The 20,843-nt window shown below is 43.1% G+C and overlaps 1 protein-coding gene and 1 long non-coding RNA gene across 3 annotated transcripts in view; both read left to right on the top strand.

Annotated features, from left to right (window-relative positions):
- Window positions 1–20,843, top strand: part of LOC149984550 (uncharacterized) — a 220,238-nt gene that overhangs the window by 85,519 nt on the left and 113,876 nt on the right. The gene's annotated exons all lie outside the window — the stretch shown is intronic.
- Window positions 1–20,843, top strand: part of LOC149984551 (myelin basic protein-like) — a 49,260-nt gene that overhangs the window by 26,572 nt on the left and 1,845 nt on the right. For both annotated transcript variants that reach the window (XM_090229304.1, XM_090229305.1), the window contains one exon: window positions 2,877–2,964. In XM_090229304.1, the coding sequence (XP_090085430.1) occupies window positions 2,877–2,964 (88 nt within the window). The remainder of the gene's footprint in view (window positions 1–2,876; window positions 2,965–20,843) is intronic.

Below are 20,843 nucleotides of genomic sequence, written 5' to 3'. Positions count from 1 at the left end.
CAATACAGTCTGCGTTCTCTCTGATTTGCCTTACCTTCACATGAACTCTGCTGAACTCTGCATCCAGCAAATGAGAAGATAAAGCATGTCTGCTTGGAGAGGTGTATGCTGGGTGAAGAACATTCAGAAATCTCTTCTAATACACATTGCCTGTGAGCGTCAGAGGTGAACCAGTTGCATACACGACTCGAGCAAGACATTCATCATCATTTCTCTGACTGCGTTCCTCCATTGAGTCAAAAAAAAATCTGATTCCAGGAGGACCATGAGCTGTGGCTTGATAAGGTGTCTGATTCATCATTTTCACCTCAAATGTAAGTAGAGGGACTTTTGTCAGAGGTTGCTTGTTGTGAGCGCAGAGGGAACGTTATGCACTTGGCCAGATGATTCTGCTTCTTTGTTGCATTCTTTACACATGATTTGGCACAGTATTTGCAAATGTACACAGCAGTTAGATTAAACAACTATTTTGTAAGATACATGTTTTAAAATTAAACCTGTATGGGAACAGGTGAATTAACAATCCTCAGTTAGCAGGCTCAAGCAAGCTAAAACCCACATGGTAGCAAAAACTAACTAAAAAAACTAAACACACTTTGCTGTAGGCTACTATTTACTAGTTAACAAAAAATCCTGTATGTCATATAAAATATATTCCCCCCCCCCACCCAGTATTGTAATCAAAACTTACCAGAAAGCATGTAGTCCTTGGCTCAGACAGTGTAGTAGTGTGGGCTCAATAGCATCTCATTAGTGTGCAAGATCTTGAGAATGAGCTGTACATGTGATGGAAGAGTGCACTGCATATGTGATGGAAGAATGCACTATGCATGCAGAGGGTTGCAATTCCATTGAATTGGGGATAGTTTAACCAAAATATGCCACAAGACCTAGAATTGCCTTATGTGTATCCCACAAAAAAAGGTTCACTGTTATAAGCTAACTTTTTTGATGAATTTAAGCAAAATTCCCCAAATTCCCGGGCTTAACTTCCCATGGAAGATTTCCGGAAAGTTTCCGACCCTTTGCAACCCTACTTCAATCACTACACTCCAAATCCCCCCAGACTATAAGAGCTTAGAAAGCTTTTGGAAACTACACATGGAAAAAAGGGGAACCAGCTCATCTTTTTATATACATCCATTTGAAAGCCCATCCAATTGAAATCAGATACAGACATTTTCAAAAGGTAGCATTTCAAGAAATATCAGACCGACATGCATAACCTTGGAGAAACAGATAGGCATGCTTTATATGAAGAACCCCATTGAATATAGAGAACAGATTCTGGTTGAGATTGCATATTCTCCCAGTCTTACCTATTTCTGCAGCAAGAGTAGCTATTATGCTGCTTGATTTAGCATTAACCTCTGCCTCGGCCCTCCTCAAAAAGTTCAATTTGATTCCCCCTTCATTGTGGTGCGAGTGGCTGGCCTTATCTCGTTCTGTGTAGCTGTGCAGCTTCCCTCCATCCCTCTGTCTGTCCTCTCCCCCTGGGATGCTCTTCTCAACAAGATAGAAATATCATCCCTCCTATTATGATAAGCAGGTGCAAAGAAGTCACGTCGTCAGCTCCTACCTGCGGACGGTGACAAGCAGGCTAGGCCGCCACTCGTGGCTGCATGGCCCACTTTGTTGAAATAGCCGCGTTTTTAAAGTCCCCCACGGTTTGTGATAAAAAGCAGTCCGAGAAGAGAGGAGGTGTATTATATTTCTGGAAGGAGATGGGAAATGTGACTGGAAAGGGGATTTCAAAATGTTTCGAATGGTGTCTAATGGGAAATAATACAGTATATTGTAAGATTCAAAGTAAAGTTAATGTACCACCCAGTGCTCAGATAATGGTACATTTTATTTGGAATTGATGGAACGGGATACGTAAGACGCTATTGACTTGCCTGGTATGCTTGAAAAAGAACACAATCTCAGTCCAACTGAGTCACCATAATATTCTGAACACAGAGGGACAGTTTTCTATATTTCTAAGATATATATTTTTGTTTGTGTGTGTGTGTGTGTGTGTGCATCCATGTGTGTGTGTTTGCATGTGTGTTTTTGTGTTTGTGTGTGCATTTACACTGAGTTTACTTTACATGATTCACCTTGATTCACCTTGATTCACCAGTTAAGTCTATGCATGATCCCTTATTTATGCCCCTTGTTAAATCCACTTCAATCTGTGATGAAAAGGAGGAGACCGGTTAAATAAGGATTTTTATGCTTTGAGACAATTGATTGTGTATGTGTGCCATTCACAGGGTGAATTGGCAAGACAAAATATTTAAGTGCCTTTGAACGGGGTATGGTGGTAGGTGCCAGGCACACCGGTTTGAGTGAACTGCAATTTTGAGTGAACTGCAATGCTGCTGGCTTTTTCACGCTCAACAGTTTCCCGTGTGTATCAAGAGTGGTTCACCACCCGAAGGATATACAGCCAACTTGGCACAACTGTGGGAAGCATTGGAGTCAACATTGGCCAGCATCTCTGTGGAAGGCTTTCGACACCTTGTAGAGTCCATGCCCCAACGAATTGAGGCTGTTCTGAGGGGGAAAAGTGGGGAGTGCAACTCAATATTAGGAAGGTGTCCTTAATGTTTTGTACACTCAGTGTACATGCATGTGATGGCGTAGGTGTGTGTAAGTGTCTAGAGGAGAGGGGGGGTTAATGCATTTAGCAATGCTTTTATGATAATAAGGACGTCCCAAAAATACTGCAAATGTGTCTGACTTTTGTGTGCTGCGATAATTCAGGTAAGCCTCTAAACAAATATCAGATTCGGCTCCATGTGGCTGATAATGAAAAGCCTCTCTGCTCTGTTGCCATGGTATCTCAGCTCACCTCTTTCTGTTTGTGCTCTCTCTCTCTCTTTTAAAAGCCTTCGTCACCAGAAGCAGAACAGACCATAGAACCAGCACCCATTGGTGAGATCATGGCAGAACCCGAATCACAAGATGAGGTCTTTGGTAAGGAGTTTTTATTTTATTTTGTTTTCAGTTGTATGCCAGTTTTTGGTAAAGAACGAGCCGACACAAAGCAAAGTCAGCCATAATACATACAGTTACAAAAGATGTAAAGGGTTGTCGTGGTTACGCTACAATGCTGTTGCTTCGTAACGATTCAAGGTTGTAGTAAAAAAGTGTTCCCTAAATGCCTTATCTGAGAGCCCCTCACCCGAAAAGCTCTCTTAAACATTGCTTCAAGTGGAATAAAAATAGGTGACGGTCCTCATTTTGGCTGCCGGTACACCTGGGGTGCCAATATTTTGGTACTAAAGCAGACAATTTGAGTTGCTGGTACTCTATACCAGTCAGCACTGGTCCACTTCAAGCAATGCTCTTAAATTTCTTTTCATCAGCAGAAAAAAAGCAGTGCTTCAAAACAGCATAACACACATGCAGCCCATCTCTCAATGCAGAGTATCTTTCAGTGAAGGAACCAGAGTGATGACAAGGTATCCGTGGCCCAGGGATTCATTGCTAATGGTGATGGGTGTGACCCAACCTGGTAATGGAAAGAGTGCTACATCCCCTGTTCCCTCCCTCCGCACTCTGTCAACCTGTAAATGAAGATTGTTTTTCATCCACCTCTACTCCTCTAGGCTACTTGGACTGTCTGCTCTAACAGTAAATTGAGAGCTTTGCACATTTTGTATACATTGCGGGTGCATCCCAGGGTATGACTAGATAAATAAAAAGTGTAGAAATACAAGGAATGTATAAAAAGATGATTGTGCCCTAAATGTAGTACTCCAATTTAACAGGTGAGGGCAGAATCCATTGTGTTATAGCAGAGCCACAGAGAGCAGGCTGAGAGTCCTAGATGGTTGGCTACTCGTGATTTCTCTACGGTGATGGAGATTGCTACCAGTAAGGAGGCAAACAGTGCACTTTAGAAATGCTGGTGTGAGTTAATTTACATTTTACATGCAGATGAGGTTTCCTATGAAGTGTTATGTCAAATTAGGTGGACATACTGTACCAGTCAAAAGTTTGGACACCTACTTATTCAAAGGTTTTTCTTTATTTTTACTATTTTCCACATTGTAGAATAATAGTGAAGACATCAAAACTATGAAATAACACATATGGAATCATGTACATTTTTCAACAAATCAAAATATATTTTAGATTTTAGATTCTTCAAAGTAGCCACACTTTGCCTTTGACAGCTTTACACATGTTTGGTATTCTCTCAACCAGCTTCACCTAGAATACTTTTCCAACAGTCTTGAAGGAGTTCCCACATGCTGAGCACTTGTTGGCTGCTTTTCCTACACTCTGTGGTCCAACTCATCTCAAACCATCTCAATTGGGTTGAGGTCAGGTGATTGTGGAAGACAGGTCATCTGATGCAGCATTCTATCACTCTCCTTTTTAGTCAAATAGCCCTTACATAGCCTGGAGGTGTGTTGGGTCATTGTCTTGTTGAAAAACAAATGATAGTCCCACTAAGCACAAACCAGATGGGATGGTGCATCGCTGCAGAATAATATGGTAGCCATGCTGGTTAAGTGTGCCTTGAATTCTAAATAAATCACTGACAGTGTCACCAGCAATGCACCATCACACCTCCTCCTCCATGCTTCACGGTGGGAACAACACATGTGGAGATCATCCGTTCACCTACTCTGCATCTCACAAAGAAACATAATCAATAATCTCACATTTGGACTCATCAGACCAAAGGACAGATTTCCACCGGTCTAATGTCTATTGATCGTGTTTAATGGTCCAAGCAAGTCTCTTCTTCTTATTGGTGTCCTTTAGTAGTGGTTTCTTTGCAGCAATTCGACCATGAAGGCTTGATTGACGCGGTCTCCTCTCAACAGTTGATGTTGAGATGTCTGTTTCTTGAACTTATTTTTATTTGGGCTGCAATTTCTGAGGCTGGTAACCCTAATGAACTTAACCTTAGTTGGGCAGCGGTCTAAGGCACTTAATCTCAGTGCTAAGAGGTGTCACTACAGACTCCCTGGTTTGATTCCAGGCTGTGTCACAACTGGCTGTGATTGGGAGTCCCATAGGGCGGCTCACAATTGTCCCAGCGTCGTCCAGGTTTTGCCGATGTAGGCCATCATTATAAATAAGAATTTGGTCTTAACTGACTTGCCTAGTTAAATAAAGGTTAATTGTAACATTGAAAAGAAATTATCCTCTTCAGCAGAGGTAACTCTGGGCCTTCCTTTCCTGTGGCGGTCCTCATGAGAACCAATTTCATCATAGCGCTTGATGGTTTTTGCGACTGCACTTGAAACACATTCAAAGTTCTTGAAATTTTACGGATTGACTGACTTTCATGTCTTCAAGTAATGATGGACTGTCGTTTCTCTTCGCTTTTTTTGATCTGTTCTTGCCATAATATGGACATGGTCTTTTACCAAATAGGGCTATCTTCTGTACACCACCCCTACTGTGTCAAAACTGATTGGCTCAAATGCATTAAGAAGGAAGGAAATTCCACAAATGAACTTTTAACAAGGCACACCTGTTAATTGAAATAAAGGAAAAACCCTGGAATGTGTAGATTGGACAAATATTTTGGCTGATACTGTACATCAGTCTGTAATTTAAGTTTTATTCAATGAGAAGAAACAAGATGTCTCGTCATCTACTTTATATATATATTTTTTTTTTACAATTGCATTTTTCCTACTTGAATTTAATGGTTTTGTATATGTCATTTAGATCCCATGTGTAATGGATGAAACCTACACTACATGGCCAAAGACCTCCTTGTCGAACATCTCGTTCCAAAATCATGGGCATTAATATGGAGTTGGTCCCCCCTTTGCTGCTATAACAGCCTCCACTCTTCTGGGATGGCTTAGATATTGTAACGTCGCTTCCATTCAGCTTCAAGAGCATTAGTGAGGTCGGCATTGATGTTGGGCGATTAGGCCTGACTCGCAGTCGGCGTTCCAATTACAAAGGTGTTCGATGGGGTTGAGGTCAGTGCTCTGTGCAGGCCAGTCAAGTTCTTCCAAACCGATCTCGACAAACCATTTCTGTATGGACCTTTGTGCACAGGTGCATTGTTATGTTGAAACAGGAAAGGGCCTTACCCAAACTGTTGCCACAAAGCTGGAAGCACAAAATGGTCTACAATGTCATTGTATGCTTTAGCATAAATATTTCCCTTCACTGGAACTAAGGGGCCTAGCCCGACCCATGAAACCAGCCCCAGACCATTATTCCTCCTCCACCAAACTTTACCGTTGGCACTGCATTGGGGCAGGTAGTGTTCTCCTGGCATCCACACAAACCCAGATTCATCACTCCAGAGAACGCGTTTCCACTGCTCCAGAGTCCAATGGCAGCGAGTTTTACACCACTCCAACTGACACTTGGCATTGCGCATGGTGATCTTAGGCTTGTGTGCGGCTGCTCGGCCATGGAAACCCATTTCATGAAGCTCCCAACGAACAGTTATTGTGCTGACTTTGCTTCCAGAGGCAGTTTGGAACTCCTTAGGGGGTGTTGCAACCAAGGACAGATGATTTTTCACACGCTACCCACTTCAGCACACGGCGGTCGCGTTCTGTGAGCTTGTGTGGCCTACCACTTCGCGGTTGAGCCGTTGTTGCTCCTAGGCGTTTCCACTTCACAACAACAGCACTTACAGTTGACTGGGGCAGCTCTAGCACGGCAGAAATTTTATGAACTGACTTTTTGGAAAGTTGGCATCCTATGACAGTGCCACGTTGAAAGTCACTGAGCTCTTCAGTACGGGCCATTCTACTGCCAATGTTTGTCTATGGAGATTGCATGGCTGTGTGCTCAATTTTATACACCTGTCAGCAACGAGCATGGCTGAAAAAGCCCGAATCCACTAATTTCAATGGGTGTCCACATACCTTTGGTGATGTAGTGTATCTTTCAATGTAGAAAATCTAAGTCTGCTTCACTCATTCATACAGTTGAAGTCGGAAGTTTATATACACTTAGGTGGGAGTCATTAAAACTCGTTTTTTCAACCACTCCATAAATTTCTTGTTTAACAAACTATAGTTTGTTAGGAGTCGGTTAGGTCGGTTAGGACATCTACTTTGTGCATGACACAAGACGTCAATTGGAGGTGTACTTGTGGATGTATTTCAAGGCCTACCTTCAAACTCACTGCCTCTTTGCTTGACATCATGGGAAAATCAAAAGAAATCAGCCAAGACCTCAGAAAAGAATTGTAGACCTCCACAAATCTGGTTCATTCTTGGGAGCAATTTCCAAATGCCTGAAGGTACCACGTTCATCTGTACAAACAATAGTACGCAAGTATAAACACCATGGGACCACGCAGCTGTCATACCGCTCAGGAAGGAGATGTGTTCTGTCTCCTTGAGATGAACGTACTTTGGTGCAAATCAATCCCATAAAACCAGCAAAGGACCTTGTGAAGATGCTGGAGGAAACGGGTACAAAAGTATCTATATCCACAGTAAAACGACTCCTATATTGACATAACCTGAAAGGCCCCTCAGCAAGGAAGAAGCCACTGCTCCAAAACCGCCATAAAAAAGCCAGACTACGGATTGCATCTGCACATGGGGACAAAGATCATACTTTTTGGGGAAATGTACAATGACCCCAAGCATACTTCCAAAGTTGTGGCAAAATGGCTTAAGGACAACAAAGTCGAGGTATTGGAGTGGCCATCACAAAGCCCTGACCTCAATCCCATAGAAAATCTGTGTGCGGAACTGAAAAAGTGTGTGTGTGTGTGTGCAAGGAGGCCTACAAACCTGACTCAGTTACAGCATCTCTGTCAGGAGGAATGGGCCAAACTTATTGTGGGAAGCTTGTGGAAGGCTACCTGAAATGTTTGACCCAAGTTACAATTTAAAGGCAATGCTTCCAAATACTAATTGATACTAATTGATTGTATGCAAACCTCTGTCCCACTGGGAATGTGATGAAAGAAATTAAAGCTGAAATAAATCCATTCTCTCTACTATTTTTCTGACATTTCACATTCTTAATTAAAGTGGTGATCCTAACTGGCCTAAGACAGGGAATTTTACTAGGATTAAATGTCAGGAATTGTGAAAAACTGAGTTGAAATGTATTTGACCGAGGTTTATGTCAACTTCCAACTTCAACTGTACATATTTATCGCAAGATAAAACAATATGTTTTGAGAACCCCCTTTATCCCTCATACAATGGCTTCGCCTAACGATCAAACGAAAAATGCGAATGTAAGGTAGCCTCGACATATTTCAGCATATGTTTAACCAGACACAATCGGATGGAATGTCATCTAATTGATCCTCTATCAAATCCTGAATCAAAAGCCTCAGTCACAACACACCAGACACTGTGAATTGAACAGCAAACGGTCATTCTCTCCCCCTTTTCACCATTTATCAGTTCTGATTAAAAGAGCTGAGGTCTGGCTGTTGCACCCGTGGCGTTGGAGAAATGTTCTTTGTGTTCCTGCACATGAGCACACCCCTGGAACACCGTATCGACTGGGAGCCGAACAACAAACAAGCAGCTCAAAGCTGACCCCTGTGGCGCACCACTGCCTCTGATCACCATACACATGGAGACACAAAGACAACACTAATTAATGGGGAGAGGTGTGAGGTAGGCAGGGGACGGAGAAGGCCCCTGCCTGTTATTCTGTAAGGGTAATGATGACCCTAGTGCTTATCGTGTGGCACAGTGCAAAGGAAGGTCTTAGGGCTTTCGTCACGTCTCTCATTGAGAGAAGGAGGAGAAGATTAGTAAGGGAGGGAGGGAAGACAGAGGGGGAAGAGGGCGAGAAAAGGTAGAGAACGCAAAGAGAACCAGGTAATAGAGAGCTGTACGTTAGAGAGGGAAGGGAGATTGGGCAGGGAGACAGAGAAAGAGGCCAGGAATGAGCGGAGGGAAGGAAGTGAGAGAGCAGGGAGGGAGAGGAAAGGTAGAGAGTGCCCCCAAGTAGCAGAACAAGATATGAAAGCTCAGTGTGCCTTGGTTACAATGAGCACCAGATCAATAGAAAAGCCATTTTCTCTGTCTCTCGGTGTGTGTGGAGGAGAGGAGGAGAGGAGAGGAGATGGGCGGAGGGAGGGATTCAGGGTTGGGGAACAAGGTTAACTACAGGTCAAGAAGCATGAGATGTGGCATGTAACTGGGATTATTGACTGATCTAGTGTGTTTTGTTTTTGTTTGTGTGTGTGTGAGTTGGTGCTTGCGCATTCTTGCTTACATTCGCCCCTGTGCACATGTGCGCGTGTGCATGCAGGTGAGTCTGTATTCATGTACCTGACAGTGAGATGTTCTGTTATTGGCAGGTATCCTTTCATCCTCAATAATGCACCTTGTTATCAGCTGGGGATGTTACAGTGCACAGCATTTAGATTGATCCGTAACTAGAGATCCACCTGCAGCCAATTCATGTCCCATGAGTTAAACACTTGTCATTGGTCAATGCTGTGTCGGTCTAGGCTCTCCAATCAAAAATCGGTTGTTTCAAACCCCCCACCTGAAGGGAACCCTGTTTTAACCTGGGGAGGTAAGATATAGTATCACCTGATCCTAGAACAACATACAAACAACCTATACACAACTTGTCAATTATTAAACATAAACATTTGTCTGTCGGTGTACCTTGCCGATTCTGAGACGGAGGGAAAACATATTTTGGAAGGCACAAAATGGTCACCCACCAGTGACGTTCAACGAGTGACAAATTATGATTTCAGGAAGGTGGCGGAAGGGACTAGGAGTGGGATGATACCCTTTTGTTTATACCGTACAAAGTTGAAAATGAGGAAGCTCTTTCTTTAACTGGAACGTTAGCCCGGCTCAGGTTCTGCTATAAAGTGTTAAGGGATTTGAGAGAGTTCCGATGCAGGTGAAAGTTGTTGATCTCATTTAAGAAAGGAGACACTTACCCTGACACATCGAATGCAATTATTATCCCTGCAGCCCTCATCAACTTTTTATAGGGATGCGCTTCAAAGCTGTTCTTATGCAACTCACCTGGTGGCAACCTAACATAGAGAAAATCACTGGGTTGGCTTTTTGATTCATTAAGATAAGCAACATCGGCCAAAGGACAGAGAGAGAGATTTTGGGGCTTGATCTTTTCATTGTTGAATTGACAGCTCTCTCTCTCTTGCAAAACAAAATGTCATGTCAATGAGACAAATTATCCAATTATCCAATATTATTACTATTATTGTTGTTGTTGTTATTATTATATTAGAAGTGTGGGCTTTGTTAGGGCACTGACACAACAGGTATGTAACATTCAGGTTTGATGGATCCTGATCTCGTGTCAGTCTGTAGTCCAGGCTATTTTATGGTGTGCTGTTTTTATCAGGCGTTAATATCAAACCGTTCTTAACAGGCTGTTAGCACTCTGTTATTTTGTCAAATGCCTCTTTCTAGAACTCTCTTCAACTTCGAGAGAGGAAAGAACATTCATTCAAGCACATTGCCCGAAACAATTTGACGGCTTGGTACAGAGGGTAAAAAATATGGAATTCCCCACCAAATTGCCATGGTTAAAGTGGTTTGTGAGAGCCAGCTTAGTGGTGTGTTCTGTTTGAGTTGGCATCAGCAAACCTCTCCTGTCGCTGAGGCCTCTCAAGCGATAAGGTCTCTAACGTATCCACGCCACACTTTCTGTTAACAGACTTTGCACTCGTTTTCCAGTCCTGAGCAAACACACCCCAGTCAGCATTTGTGTGCTGTTAAAAGGCCATTATGGCTCCATTACCTAGGTCTGCTCCGGGGCCTACACTCAGGCTACAGCCACAGTCCAGGTCTGTCTGTGTCCGCCCTGGCTCCAGATCCTCCTGACCTGTCTGAGTTTCCTTAGCTGACCCTCTTCCCTGCCTGTCAGTCTGTCACTCCACCCCCCACCCCCCCCGTCCGTCCGTTCGTTCTCGGAATAGAATTAAACCAACATTAGCTGGGAGATTTGAATCAAGATCTCTCGTGGTGCTGTCGCTGTGGTTCTCTTTCACTGAGGACAGGGTGGTCTAGGCCTAAGGGTCGTCACAGGGATGTGAGAGGCTCTCTGAGCATACCCCAATGCAGGTGAATGTTTTCTCATGCTGGAGAAGGTTTCAGGCCACGTGGGTGTATATATTTTTTTCGATCCACTTGAACTGCGTTTGCTCTTTAAGCTCAAGGAAAGTGTGGCCAAAGTCTGTGGGACCGACATTATGAAACCAAAACTGTGTGCTCAAGTAGTCAACCTTGAAATCCGGGAAAGTCAAAATAGCTAAAATGACTCGATTCAGATATTGAATTTAATTCAAAAGCAACTGGAATAAATTGCTGAATGTCTTGGCTATAAAAGAAGGGAAAAAATAGAGGAATAGACATGGGTCTTCTACCTTTTATGAACAAGCAATTCCGTTCAAGATCTCCACCGTCTTGCCTCTTTCAAGAAAATTGAATGATTTCACCATAAGTCAATTATTACTTATTTCATGTTTGCGTCTTGGTTCTGATTGCATTTGTGACCTGGCCCATCCTCTGCCTTTTCTAACGGGCGTACTGCTGCCTTGCCTATGCTGCAGCAGACTGCATTAGTCTGTCCCAGGGCTGATTGGGTTAAGAGCTCTATGCTCTTCTGTTCTGGCTGAAGGAGAAGAGGATATGAGTGGGTGCTCCTGGCTCCCTTCGCTCCATCCGTCGATCGCTCGTTTGTCTGTTCGTTACTAACTCCATTGTAAAGCTCCAAGGGTCAGGATGTAAAATGAAAAGTGAACCACAACATGCCAGGGAATTAGATTTTCTTCTGGGCCTGTTAAAAGTTTTCTTGTCTATCAGACAAGACTGCGAGGGATGTTGGACACCTTATCCAGATAAAAACAGGGCCTGCTCTGTGTACTTTATTTGTTTATTGTTTGCTGCTTGCACTTTTAACAACATAGACTGGGAGAGAATTCCTCTGTTTTGTCTCTCTTTCTCTCTCCTGTACTTTGTTCCTCTCTCTCTTTATATCTACAGGTAACTGACAAAATAATGGAAACGCTTGAATACATGAGGGATACAATGTACAGTATATTGAAAGCAGGTGCTTTCACACAGGTGCGGTTCCTGAGTGAATGAATCAATTAACATCCCATCATGCTTAGGGTCATGTATAGAAATGCTGGGCAGGCCATTATTTAGCTACAGTCTTTCGCTGTGCCTTATGTCAGGCCGTATATAAAAGAGGCTGATGGCTCAGGCATTTGTCTCGGTGGCTGGGGCTACCACTAGCTGGTACAGCGGGCACTAGACCCTGGCACTGCCACAGCAGAGCTCCTCGCCACTCAAAAGCGTTGATTGTTGAGAGCCACCATTCATCACTGGGCCAGTGTTCTCTGCTTTGACACCATTGTTCAGATTCTCTCACTGTCTCTGTCTTTATCTCTCTGTCTTTCTTTCTGTATTTTCTTTCTCTTCTCTTCTCTTTCTTTCTCTTCTCTTTTTTCTTTCTTCTTTTTTTCTTTCTCTCTCTCTCTCTCTCTCTCTCTCTGTCTCTGTCTCTGTGAGAAAAGCTAAAGCAAATGTGAGAAGTAGTTTGACAGTGAACTTGCTAACCCATAAAGTTGGTGCACTACTTCTGGCCAGAGTCTCCTATCAGGCAATAGAGTGCCATTTTGGACACATACTAGGTTGATATCCATCTGACCAAGCGTGTGCTTCACTGGAGGGACTGGTCAACAGGTGCGGTATAGGACCTGGGTCCACGTAATGCTTCCACAGAGAGAGAGAGAGAGAGCGGCCGATAGTGAAATGTACAATATAGCCGAGAATGGTTGGCAATGTCTTGTTGAGTCATTCATTCAGTGATGGGGCTACATGCATTGTGTGGGAGTTTGTGTGTGTATCGCATGTGTGTGAGTTAGTGGATCAGTGGGTCCAGAGTCCCAGGGTCCACCTCATCTTGCCTTGACCATCTGGCTGGACAATTAGGGAGTGTGTGAACAGCTGGTGATGGATGGACGATGGCTATTGTAGAGGAAGGAACGGACATCTGTCATTCATCACTCTGGGAAAGCATTTGGACCTAGTGTAGCCCACTGTTTCCCCATTCCCAAAATCCCCCCCCCCCCCCCCTCAAAAGTCGACAGATTTCTGATGCTTCTTCCCTAACAAACTTGCCAGAGCGAATCGCGTAGCTTTTGACGATTGCTTTCTGAACTTTCCGTGGACCTGTGTGATAAGATAAAGTGTCTTCAGGAAATTGAGCGAGCAGTGTTTTTCTGTCCTGTCAGTACTAGTGCAGATGGTAGATTCAGATGTGTATAGATGGTCTGTTTTTATGGTGTTTTTCTGACTCTCCACTTGACACAAGCACTCAGGATGATGATGTAATAATGCGAGTGGTCAGATAGCGTATTGAACAACGTGATGAAGCTTCGTAGCAATTTGACTAGTAAACTCATGGGTACATTCGTAATGGCTATCTGGTATGATGGTGCAACAATTTCCATGGTAGTGTAGAATATGAATTCAAATGATGTAAACTGATGTGGCTCATACAACGGAATGTCTTTTTCGTAATGCCAGTAGAGTTTTTAAAAAGACTCCATCTACAACAAGAGTCATATCAAGCCATATGGACAAAAAGCTTAACGTAATTTTTTTTGCACCATTTTGTGAATTAGCATGGAAAAGTTGCAGTATGAGATATCCCCAAGGTATGTTTGAGCAAAACACTCACTTGGTAACACCCCCATCTGTAAAACCTGTTAGCGAAATCAATGCAGGGATCCAACCCCCCTAGATTCGCACTGGTGTGTCATTCTAAGTTAAAGTGCATATAATAAAACAAATCCCCATCAAAATCCTTCTATCTGGTTGTGTCCAAACACAAATGAATGAGATCCCACCTTGGAAAAGGCAGATTCTAACGAACACAATGGTGTTCTCTATGACCCCCACAAGTGTCACGGGATGCGTCTGAAGGTAACTGGTACGGATTTATTATTTTTTTTACGAATGGAAGTATATATATTCTATGAATATGTATAAAAAAATATATATATATATAGATTTATATATATATATATACACACAGTTGAAGTTTACATACACTTAGGTTGGAGTCATTAAAACTTGTTTTTCAACCACTCCAAAAATGTCTTGTTAACAAACTATAGTTTTGGCAAGTCGGTTAGGACATCTACTTTGTGTGTGACACAAGTCATTTTTCCAACAATTGTTTACAGGCAGATTATTTCACTTATAATTCACTATATCACAAATCCAGTGGGTCAGATGTTTACATACACTAAGTTGACTGTGACATTAAACAGATTGGAAAATTCCAGAAAATTATGTCATGGGTTTAGAAGCTTCTGATAGGCTAATTGACATCATTTGAGTCAATTGGAGGTGTACCTGTGGATGTATTTCAAGGCCTACCTTCAAACTCAGTGCCTCTTTGCTTGACATCATGGGAAAATCAAAAGAAATCAGCAAAGATCTCAGAAACAAAATTGTAGACCTCCACAAGTCTGGTTCATCAACAGCAAATGACCATGTGAAGATGCTGGAGGAACCAGGTCCAAAAGTATCTACAGTGGGGCAAAAAAGTATTTAGTCAGCCACCAATTGTGCAAATTCTCCCACTTAAAAATACTTATTTTCCACCATAATTTGCAAATAAATTAATAAAAAATCCTACAATGTGATTTTCTGGATTTTTTTTCTCATTTTGTCTGTCATAGTTGAAGTGTACCTATGAAGAAAATTACAGGCCTCTCTCATCTTTTTAAGTGGGAGAACTTGCACAATTGGTGGCTTACTAAATACTTTTTTGCCTCACTGTATATCGACATAACCTGAAAGGCCACTCAGCAAGGAAGAAGCCACTGCTCCAAAACCACCATTAAAAAAAGCCAGACTACGGTTTGCAACTGCACATGGGGACAAAGATCGTACTTTTTGGAGAAATATCCTCTGGTCTGATGAAACAAAAATAGAACTGTTTGGCCATATTGACCATCGTTATGTTTGGAGGAAAAAGGGGGAGGTGTAACAGTATAAATTTAGTCTGTCCCCTCGCCCATAACCGGGCTCGAACCAGGGACCCTCTGCACACATCAACAACAGTCACCCACGAAGCTTCGTTACCCATCACTCCACAAAAGCCGCGGCCCTTGCAGAGCAAGGGGGACCACTACTTCAAGATCTCAGAGCACTCAAGGTACACTCACCCCCATTTTGATCTCCTCCTTTTCCGCAGCAATCAGTGATCCGGGTCAACAGCATCAATGTAACAGTACAACTTTAGTCTGTCCCCTCGCCCATTCCCGGGCTCGAACCAGGGACCCTCTGCACACATCAACAACAGTCACCCACGAAGCTTCGTTACCCATCACTCCATAAAAGCCGCGGCCCTTGCAGAGCAAGGGGGACCACTACTTCAAGGTCTCAGAGCAAGTGACGTCACCGATTGAAACGCTATTAGCGCACACCACCGCTAACTAGCTAGCCATTTCACATCCGTTACAGAGGCTTGAAAGCCAAAGAACACCATCCCAACCGTGAAGCACGGGGATGTTAGCATCATGTTGTGGGGGTGCTTTGCTGCAGGAGGGACAGGTGCACTTCACAAAATAGATGGCATCATGAGGAGAGAAAATGATGTGGATATATTGAAACAACATCTCAAGACATCAGTCAGGAAGTTGAAGCTCGGTCGCAAATGGGTCTTTCAAATGGACAATGACCTCAAGCATACTTCCAAAGTTGTGGCAAAATGGCTTAAGGACAACAAGGTCAAGGTATTGGAGTAGCCATCACAAAGCCCTGATCTCAATCCCATAGAAAATTTGTGGGCAGAACTGAAAAAAAACGTGGGCGAGCAAGGAGGCCTACAAACTTGACTCAGTTACACCTGCTCTGTCAGGAGGAATGGGCCAAAATTCACCCAACTTATTGTGGGAAGCTTTTGGAAGGCTACCCGAAACATTTGACCCAAGATAAACAATTCAGAGGCAATGCTACCAAATACTAATTGAGTGTATGTACATTTCTGACCCACTGGGAATGTGATGAAAGAAATAAAAGCTTAAATAAATAATTATATCTACTATTATTCTGACATTTCACATTCTTAACATAAAGTGGTGATCCTAACTAACCTAAGACAGGGAATTTTCACTAGGATTAAATGTCAGGAATTGTGAAAAACTGAGTTTAAATGTATTTGGCTAAAGTTTATGTTAACATCCGACTTCAACTGTATATAAGTCAAAAGTTTGGACACCTGCTCACACCAGGTATTTTCTTAATTCTTTCCTTTTTCTACATTGTAGAACTATAGTGAATCATCAAAACTATGAAATAACACATATGGAATAATGTAGTAATGAAAAAAAGTGTTCAAGCTGTCTTGTTGACAGCTTTGCACTCTCCTAGATTTAGAACAGAAACTTCAAAACCTTGTTTCTTATGGTTCATTTTTTGACTGTCCTTTTTGCCATTTAGGAATATGTTATTCAATGCTTTTCTATGGGCTTTAGTAATCAAGGACAACATCCTATATTTTTATTTATACTATTTTTATTACCTAAAGAGGTCCTTAAATTGAAAATGTGATTTGACCTTCTTAAAACAACTCCATATGTCAGCGTAGCACCCCCTCCTCCCCCAACATCTTAGACTTTAAAGAATAAAACATGACGTAAAGAGGAAATGGAATGAAGCAAGAAGAAATGAAGCAATTAGACGAAAGCCCACGTTTTTATATGTTCATCTAAAGCAGGATAATGGTGGATTGTGCTCGGGGCGTAACAAAATTCATTGTCACCGACTGGATTTACTCCTGTTCCGTTTAAGTTTGCCATTGATCCAGAACAATGGTGATGGGAGAGGAAACTAACTAGTGTATTCTATGGGCATACTGTTAATGGAGGCTGCGTTAGCCCACATTCACACCGCAAACAGCTGTCTTGTCTAGGAGATGGCAAGGCAAAAGTCCCTGTACATACGCACACACACACACTGTGGATTGATCAATAGCAACCTGTTGATGCTGTATCTGCCTGCTCTGTCCTGTTCTGTGCTGTTGTTACCTAACACCTTTTACTTGAGAGGGGAGAGATTATGGGCTAGAAACCCCATGAGAGAGAGAGAGAGAGAGCGAGTAAAAGACAGCGAGGGAGAGAGAGACAGGGAGAATGAAAGAGAGTAAACGAGACGGAGTAAAATACTGAAAGAAAAAGAGTCTTGAGAGAGAGAGATAATGCTCTGAGTGAGATGTTCTTTGCCAGTAAACAGATCAGTGCGAAAAGCTTTGGCCGGTGTTGACAGAAGAGTTGAGGTTCCATCATCGCTGGCAGTGGTGCCAGCCTCACTGGGACTAGATTAGATTACGATGTAAACCTCAACACTGAGTGCATGCTGAATAGTGAAGATTGGCACTACCACTGACACATTTTTATCATCAATTTTGTCCTGGGTAAAAGCTGATATCACATACATGCTTTCATTGTTCCCCATAGGAGAACCCTTTTTGGTTCCAGGTAAAAGCTGAACCAAAAACCCTCTGTGGAAAGGGTTCTACATGGAACCCGAAAGGGTTGAACCTCACACCAAAAAGGGTTCTCAGTTTTTCTAAGTGCGTACACAGGTTTGGTTGAGCTGTTATTTCTGACGTACAAATGATTCCACATTTGGAATGAGCAGTTGTAGGAAGTGAAGATCACAGAAGTCATGCAAGGGGCTTGGCGGTTCAAGGGCCGAGGCAAAAAATAAGGGGTTTAGCATCTGTAGCATCCCCTCTATCTGCCACTGAGAAATCTCCGGAGGACAGCCTGTCCATGAATGCCTGACGAGTCTGAAGACAGAGGGTCATTCTCCCCGGGGCCTGTGGGCGGAGGTCCGGGATCCATGATGAATGCTGTGACAGAGTGGGTGGTGGCAGTTTTTTACTCCTGGGTGGGTGGTCTGGTCAAGGGCCACATAGCTGCTTCTTAGAGGAATATTTCCCGTGCCTGGGTCCCACCACTATGGGTGGATCCTAGCTGGCTCCTTGTTGTCGTTACAGACGCTGGTCCACCAGAAGGCTAAACCGTCCTCTGCACTACAGGGGCCCATGAGGGGAAAGGAGAGAGATTGAGATCCAAGGCCCACTCGCTGCATTTTTTCCCTCTCCTCTCTTGTCTGTTTGTCACTGTGGGTTGTCGCTTCTCCTTCTTCTCCTCTCACTCGGGCACTACAGAGCTTCTTGTTATGGATTAGTCATAGCTTGGTAAATAAGCACATATTTAAAGTACACTCTTAGAAAAAAGGCTTCCAAAAGGGTTCTGCGGCCATCTCCATAGGAGAACCACTTTTGGTTCCAGGTGGAACCCTCTTTGGAAAGGGTTCCACATGGAACCAAATGGGATTCTTTTAAAGGCTTCTCCGACTTTAAAGGGTATGGAGACAGCCGAAGAAGCCGTTTTGGTTTTAGATAGCACCTTTTTTTTTTCTTCTAAGAGTGTAGATCAATAACATGCCTGATTTTGAAGTGGTCCGTCTCCCAAGAGAATATGTACTGTGACACGATGAGTGGCTGTGTGCTTTTCAACCATTTCAACCAAGGCCTATCATCTGTCTCCAGCCAGGCCCTGTGCCTGCCTCAGCCTGCCCTGTGACAGACACGTTGCCCGTGAGAGCCTCATTAGATGTTCTCATCGGAAGAGCAAGAGATCAAGAAAAGTGAGCGTAGCGTGTTACATTGCAAAACCCCGAGCAGCTCTGTAGAGACCTTTCTACCCCCCCTTCAGTGTTCTGCGTCGGCCCGCCCATTCATTTCCCTTTCATGTTGTTGACAAGCACCAGTGTTTTATCATCCCCCGCTATCTCTGCTACTGCATCTTTGCTTGAGGAGAGGGGTAAGCATGGCTGTGTTAATGTAATGAAGGGGCACGCTGTGGATAAACTGCCTCTTTTTCTCTCTCTCTCTCTTTCGATCCCTGTATCTCACTTTTCATCTGGCTTTTTTTTTAGGCTCTTTGAGTCTTGTTTTCCCCAAAGATGACGCAAAATGTTTATTTGTAGGGTTTTTGCTTTGGGCCTGCTTTCGACATTCCAGTGCCACTTCGTTAGGGCCTTACAATGTACAGTACATTGCGTATAAAGTGGGGCTGACGTTTGTGACACAACTCGGTGTCTTACAGCAATGTAGTTCATGAAATGTAATCGTTCACAATTGTTGAACGGCGGCGTGGCGATGCGCTACACTTGTCCTGAGCATGCGACTCACAGCGTTTCCCAATAGAAAACGGAGTGAGATTAAGCTCGGTTATCTGTGGAGGGAACCGTGCTCTTAACTTACTTGCCAGGGAGAGTGTGTGAGAGAGACTTTATTTAATCAGCGTTCCCGCCCTGATGATTGAATGACTGACGATATGTGTTATTAGGATGAAGTGGAGACGGTGGCCCGGTGCAGACAGATTCTGATTGCACCTGCAACTAGTGGCCGAGCCTAATGGAGACCGAGAGTCCTGTTCAGGTCTCTGTCGCAGTATTGCTGTCAGGGAACCAAAGACGAAGCACTAAAGGGGTATTCCACCTCAAAATCAAAGTCAGTCAGATGTGTTTAGACATTTTTTAAACGCAGTCTAATATCAAGATGACTATTTATCGTTATAAACTTTATTCATAACTGTATTATTATTTTTAGATGGGCAATGCAAAACTATAAAACTGTACGTTTGTTGGAGTTTCAATCTGCAGAGGTGTTTCAATGTCAAAGCATGTAACACACACCTAGATAACCGCACCTATGGATTACCTTTCCCAGAGTCACAGAGCGAGGGAGAAGGAAAAGGGGTTAGACAGATTATTCAGCGTTTTTTTGGTTGTGTTTGCCAAGCATACAAGATGCGAGGTGACTTGTCATCATACTGTAAGTGCAGTGGAAAGGGCTTATCAGAGCAGCGCTAGTAGTTTTGTTTTGCTGAGTTAGTGTTTTTGATGGTAGTTGGTGATGGAGGTGATGGAGCGAGATGGCTCTGTAACATAACAGGGCCACTGCCGGGAGGAAATAAGTCTGAACAGTTTGCTCATATTGGGGAGCTGCTGGAACACCAGAGCACAGGCACTGCTTTCATCATCATTTTATAACATCAAATCACTATGTCTTTATAGCATTGTCACAGCAGCACAAACCTCAACCACGTCTACTGGGGAAATATCTCTCTCATCCTCTCTCTCATTCTCTCTCCTTCCTTTTCATTCTATATCAATGAATCTCTCTCTCTCTCTCTCTCTCTCTCTCTCTCTCCTGATCTTTATTTTCTCTGTCCTGCTCTTCTAGTCTCTCATATTCCATGTTGTGAGGTGTAGGATCGCAATTATAGTTGCCTTTCACCAAGGTGACAAGGGATGTTTGGTTCTGTGATTTGTTCACTGGGAAGGTATCAAGGTCTTAGTGACTCCTAGAGAAATAAGGAAAGATGTGCTGGTGGCATCCTGGTTCCCCAATGGGCTTTGAGCTTCGGTTGAGACCAGCCATCCTTTCATCCTTTTACACAATCATATCTAAGAGCAATTTGTTTTAGTAAGTAAATGGCTTCCGCTACAGAGAACCTGCTTTCATGGTAGATATTTCATTTCAGTGTTGCCAGTTCAAGTGCCTGTGATTTGTCGTTGTAGCTGACTCTAGCAGTATGGCTCTACCTCCATGTACATCATTCACACAACTCTAACAGTCTCAGCGTCCGTGCTTTATTTGTACTCAGATGTATGCGTCTCTTTGATCATAGAATAGGAAAATTTGTCAGTAGATCCAGATCTGGAAGTTCGGTTTGGTTCTCCAAATTGCAATTACATGTTTTTTTTTTTTTGTTTTAATGTTTTATTCTAAATGCTGTGATATCCTTCCATCTGAACGCCTTGTTGATCCATTTT

The sequence above is a fragment of the Oncorhynchus mykiss genome, chromosome 3 (genome assembly GCF_057628025.1).
Source record: "Oncorhynchus mykiss isolate SJ-2025 chromosome 3, ASM5762802v1, whole genome shotgun sequence".
Classification (NCBI taxonomy): Eukaryota; Metazoa; Chordata; class Actinopteri; order Salmoniformes; family Salmonidae; genus Oncorhynchus; species Oncorhynchus mykiss.
Note: the sequence above shows the minus strand (reverse complement) of the source record. Positions and strands in the feature narration are given on the sequence as shown.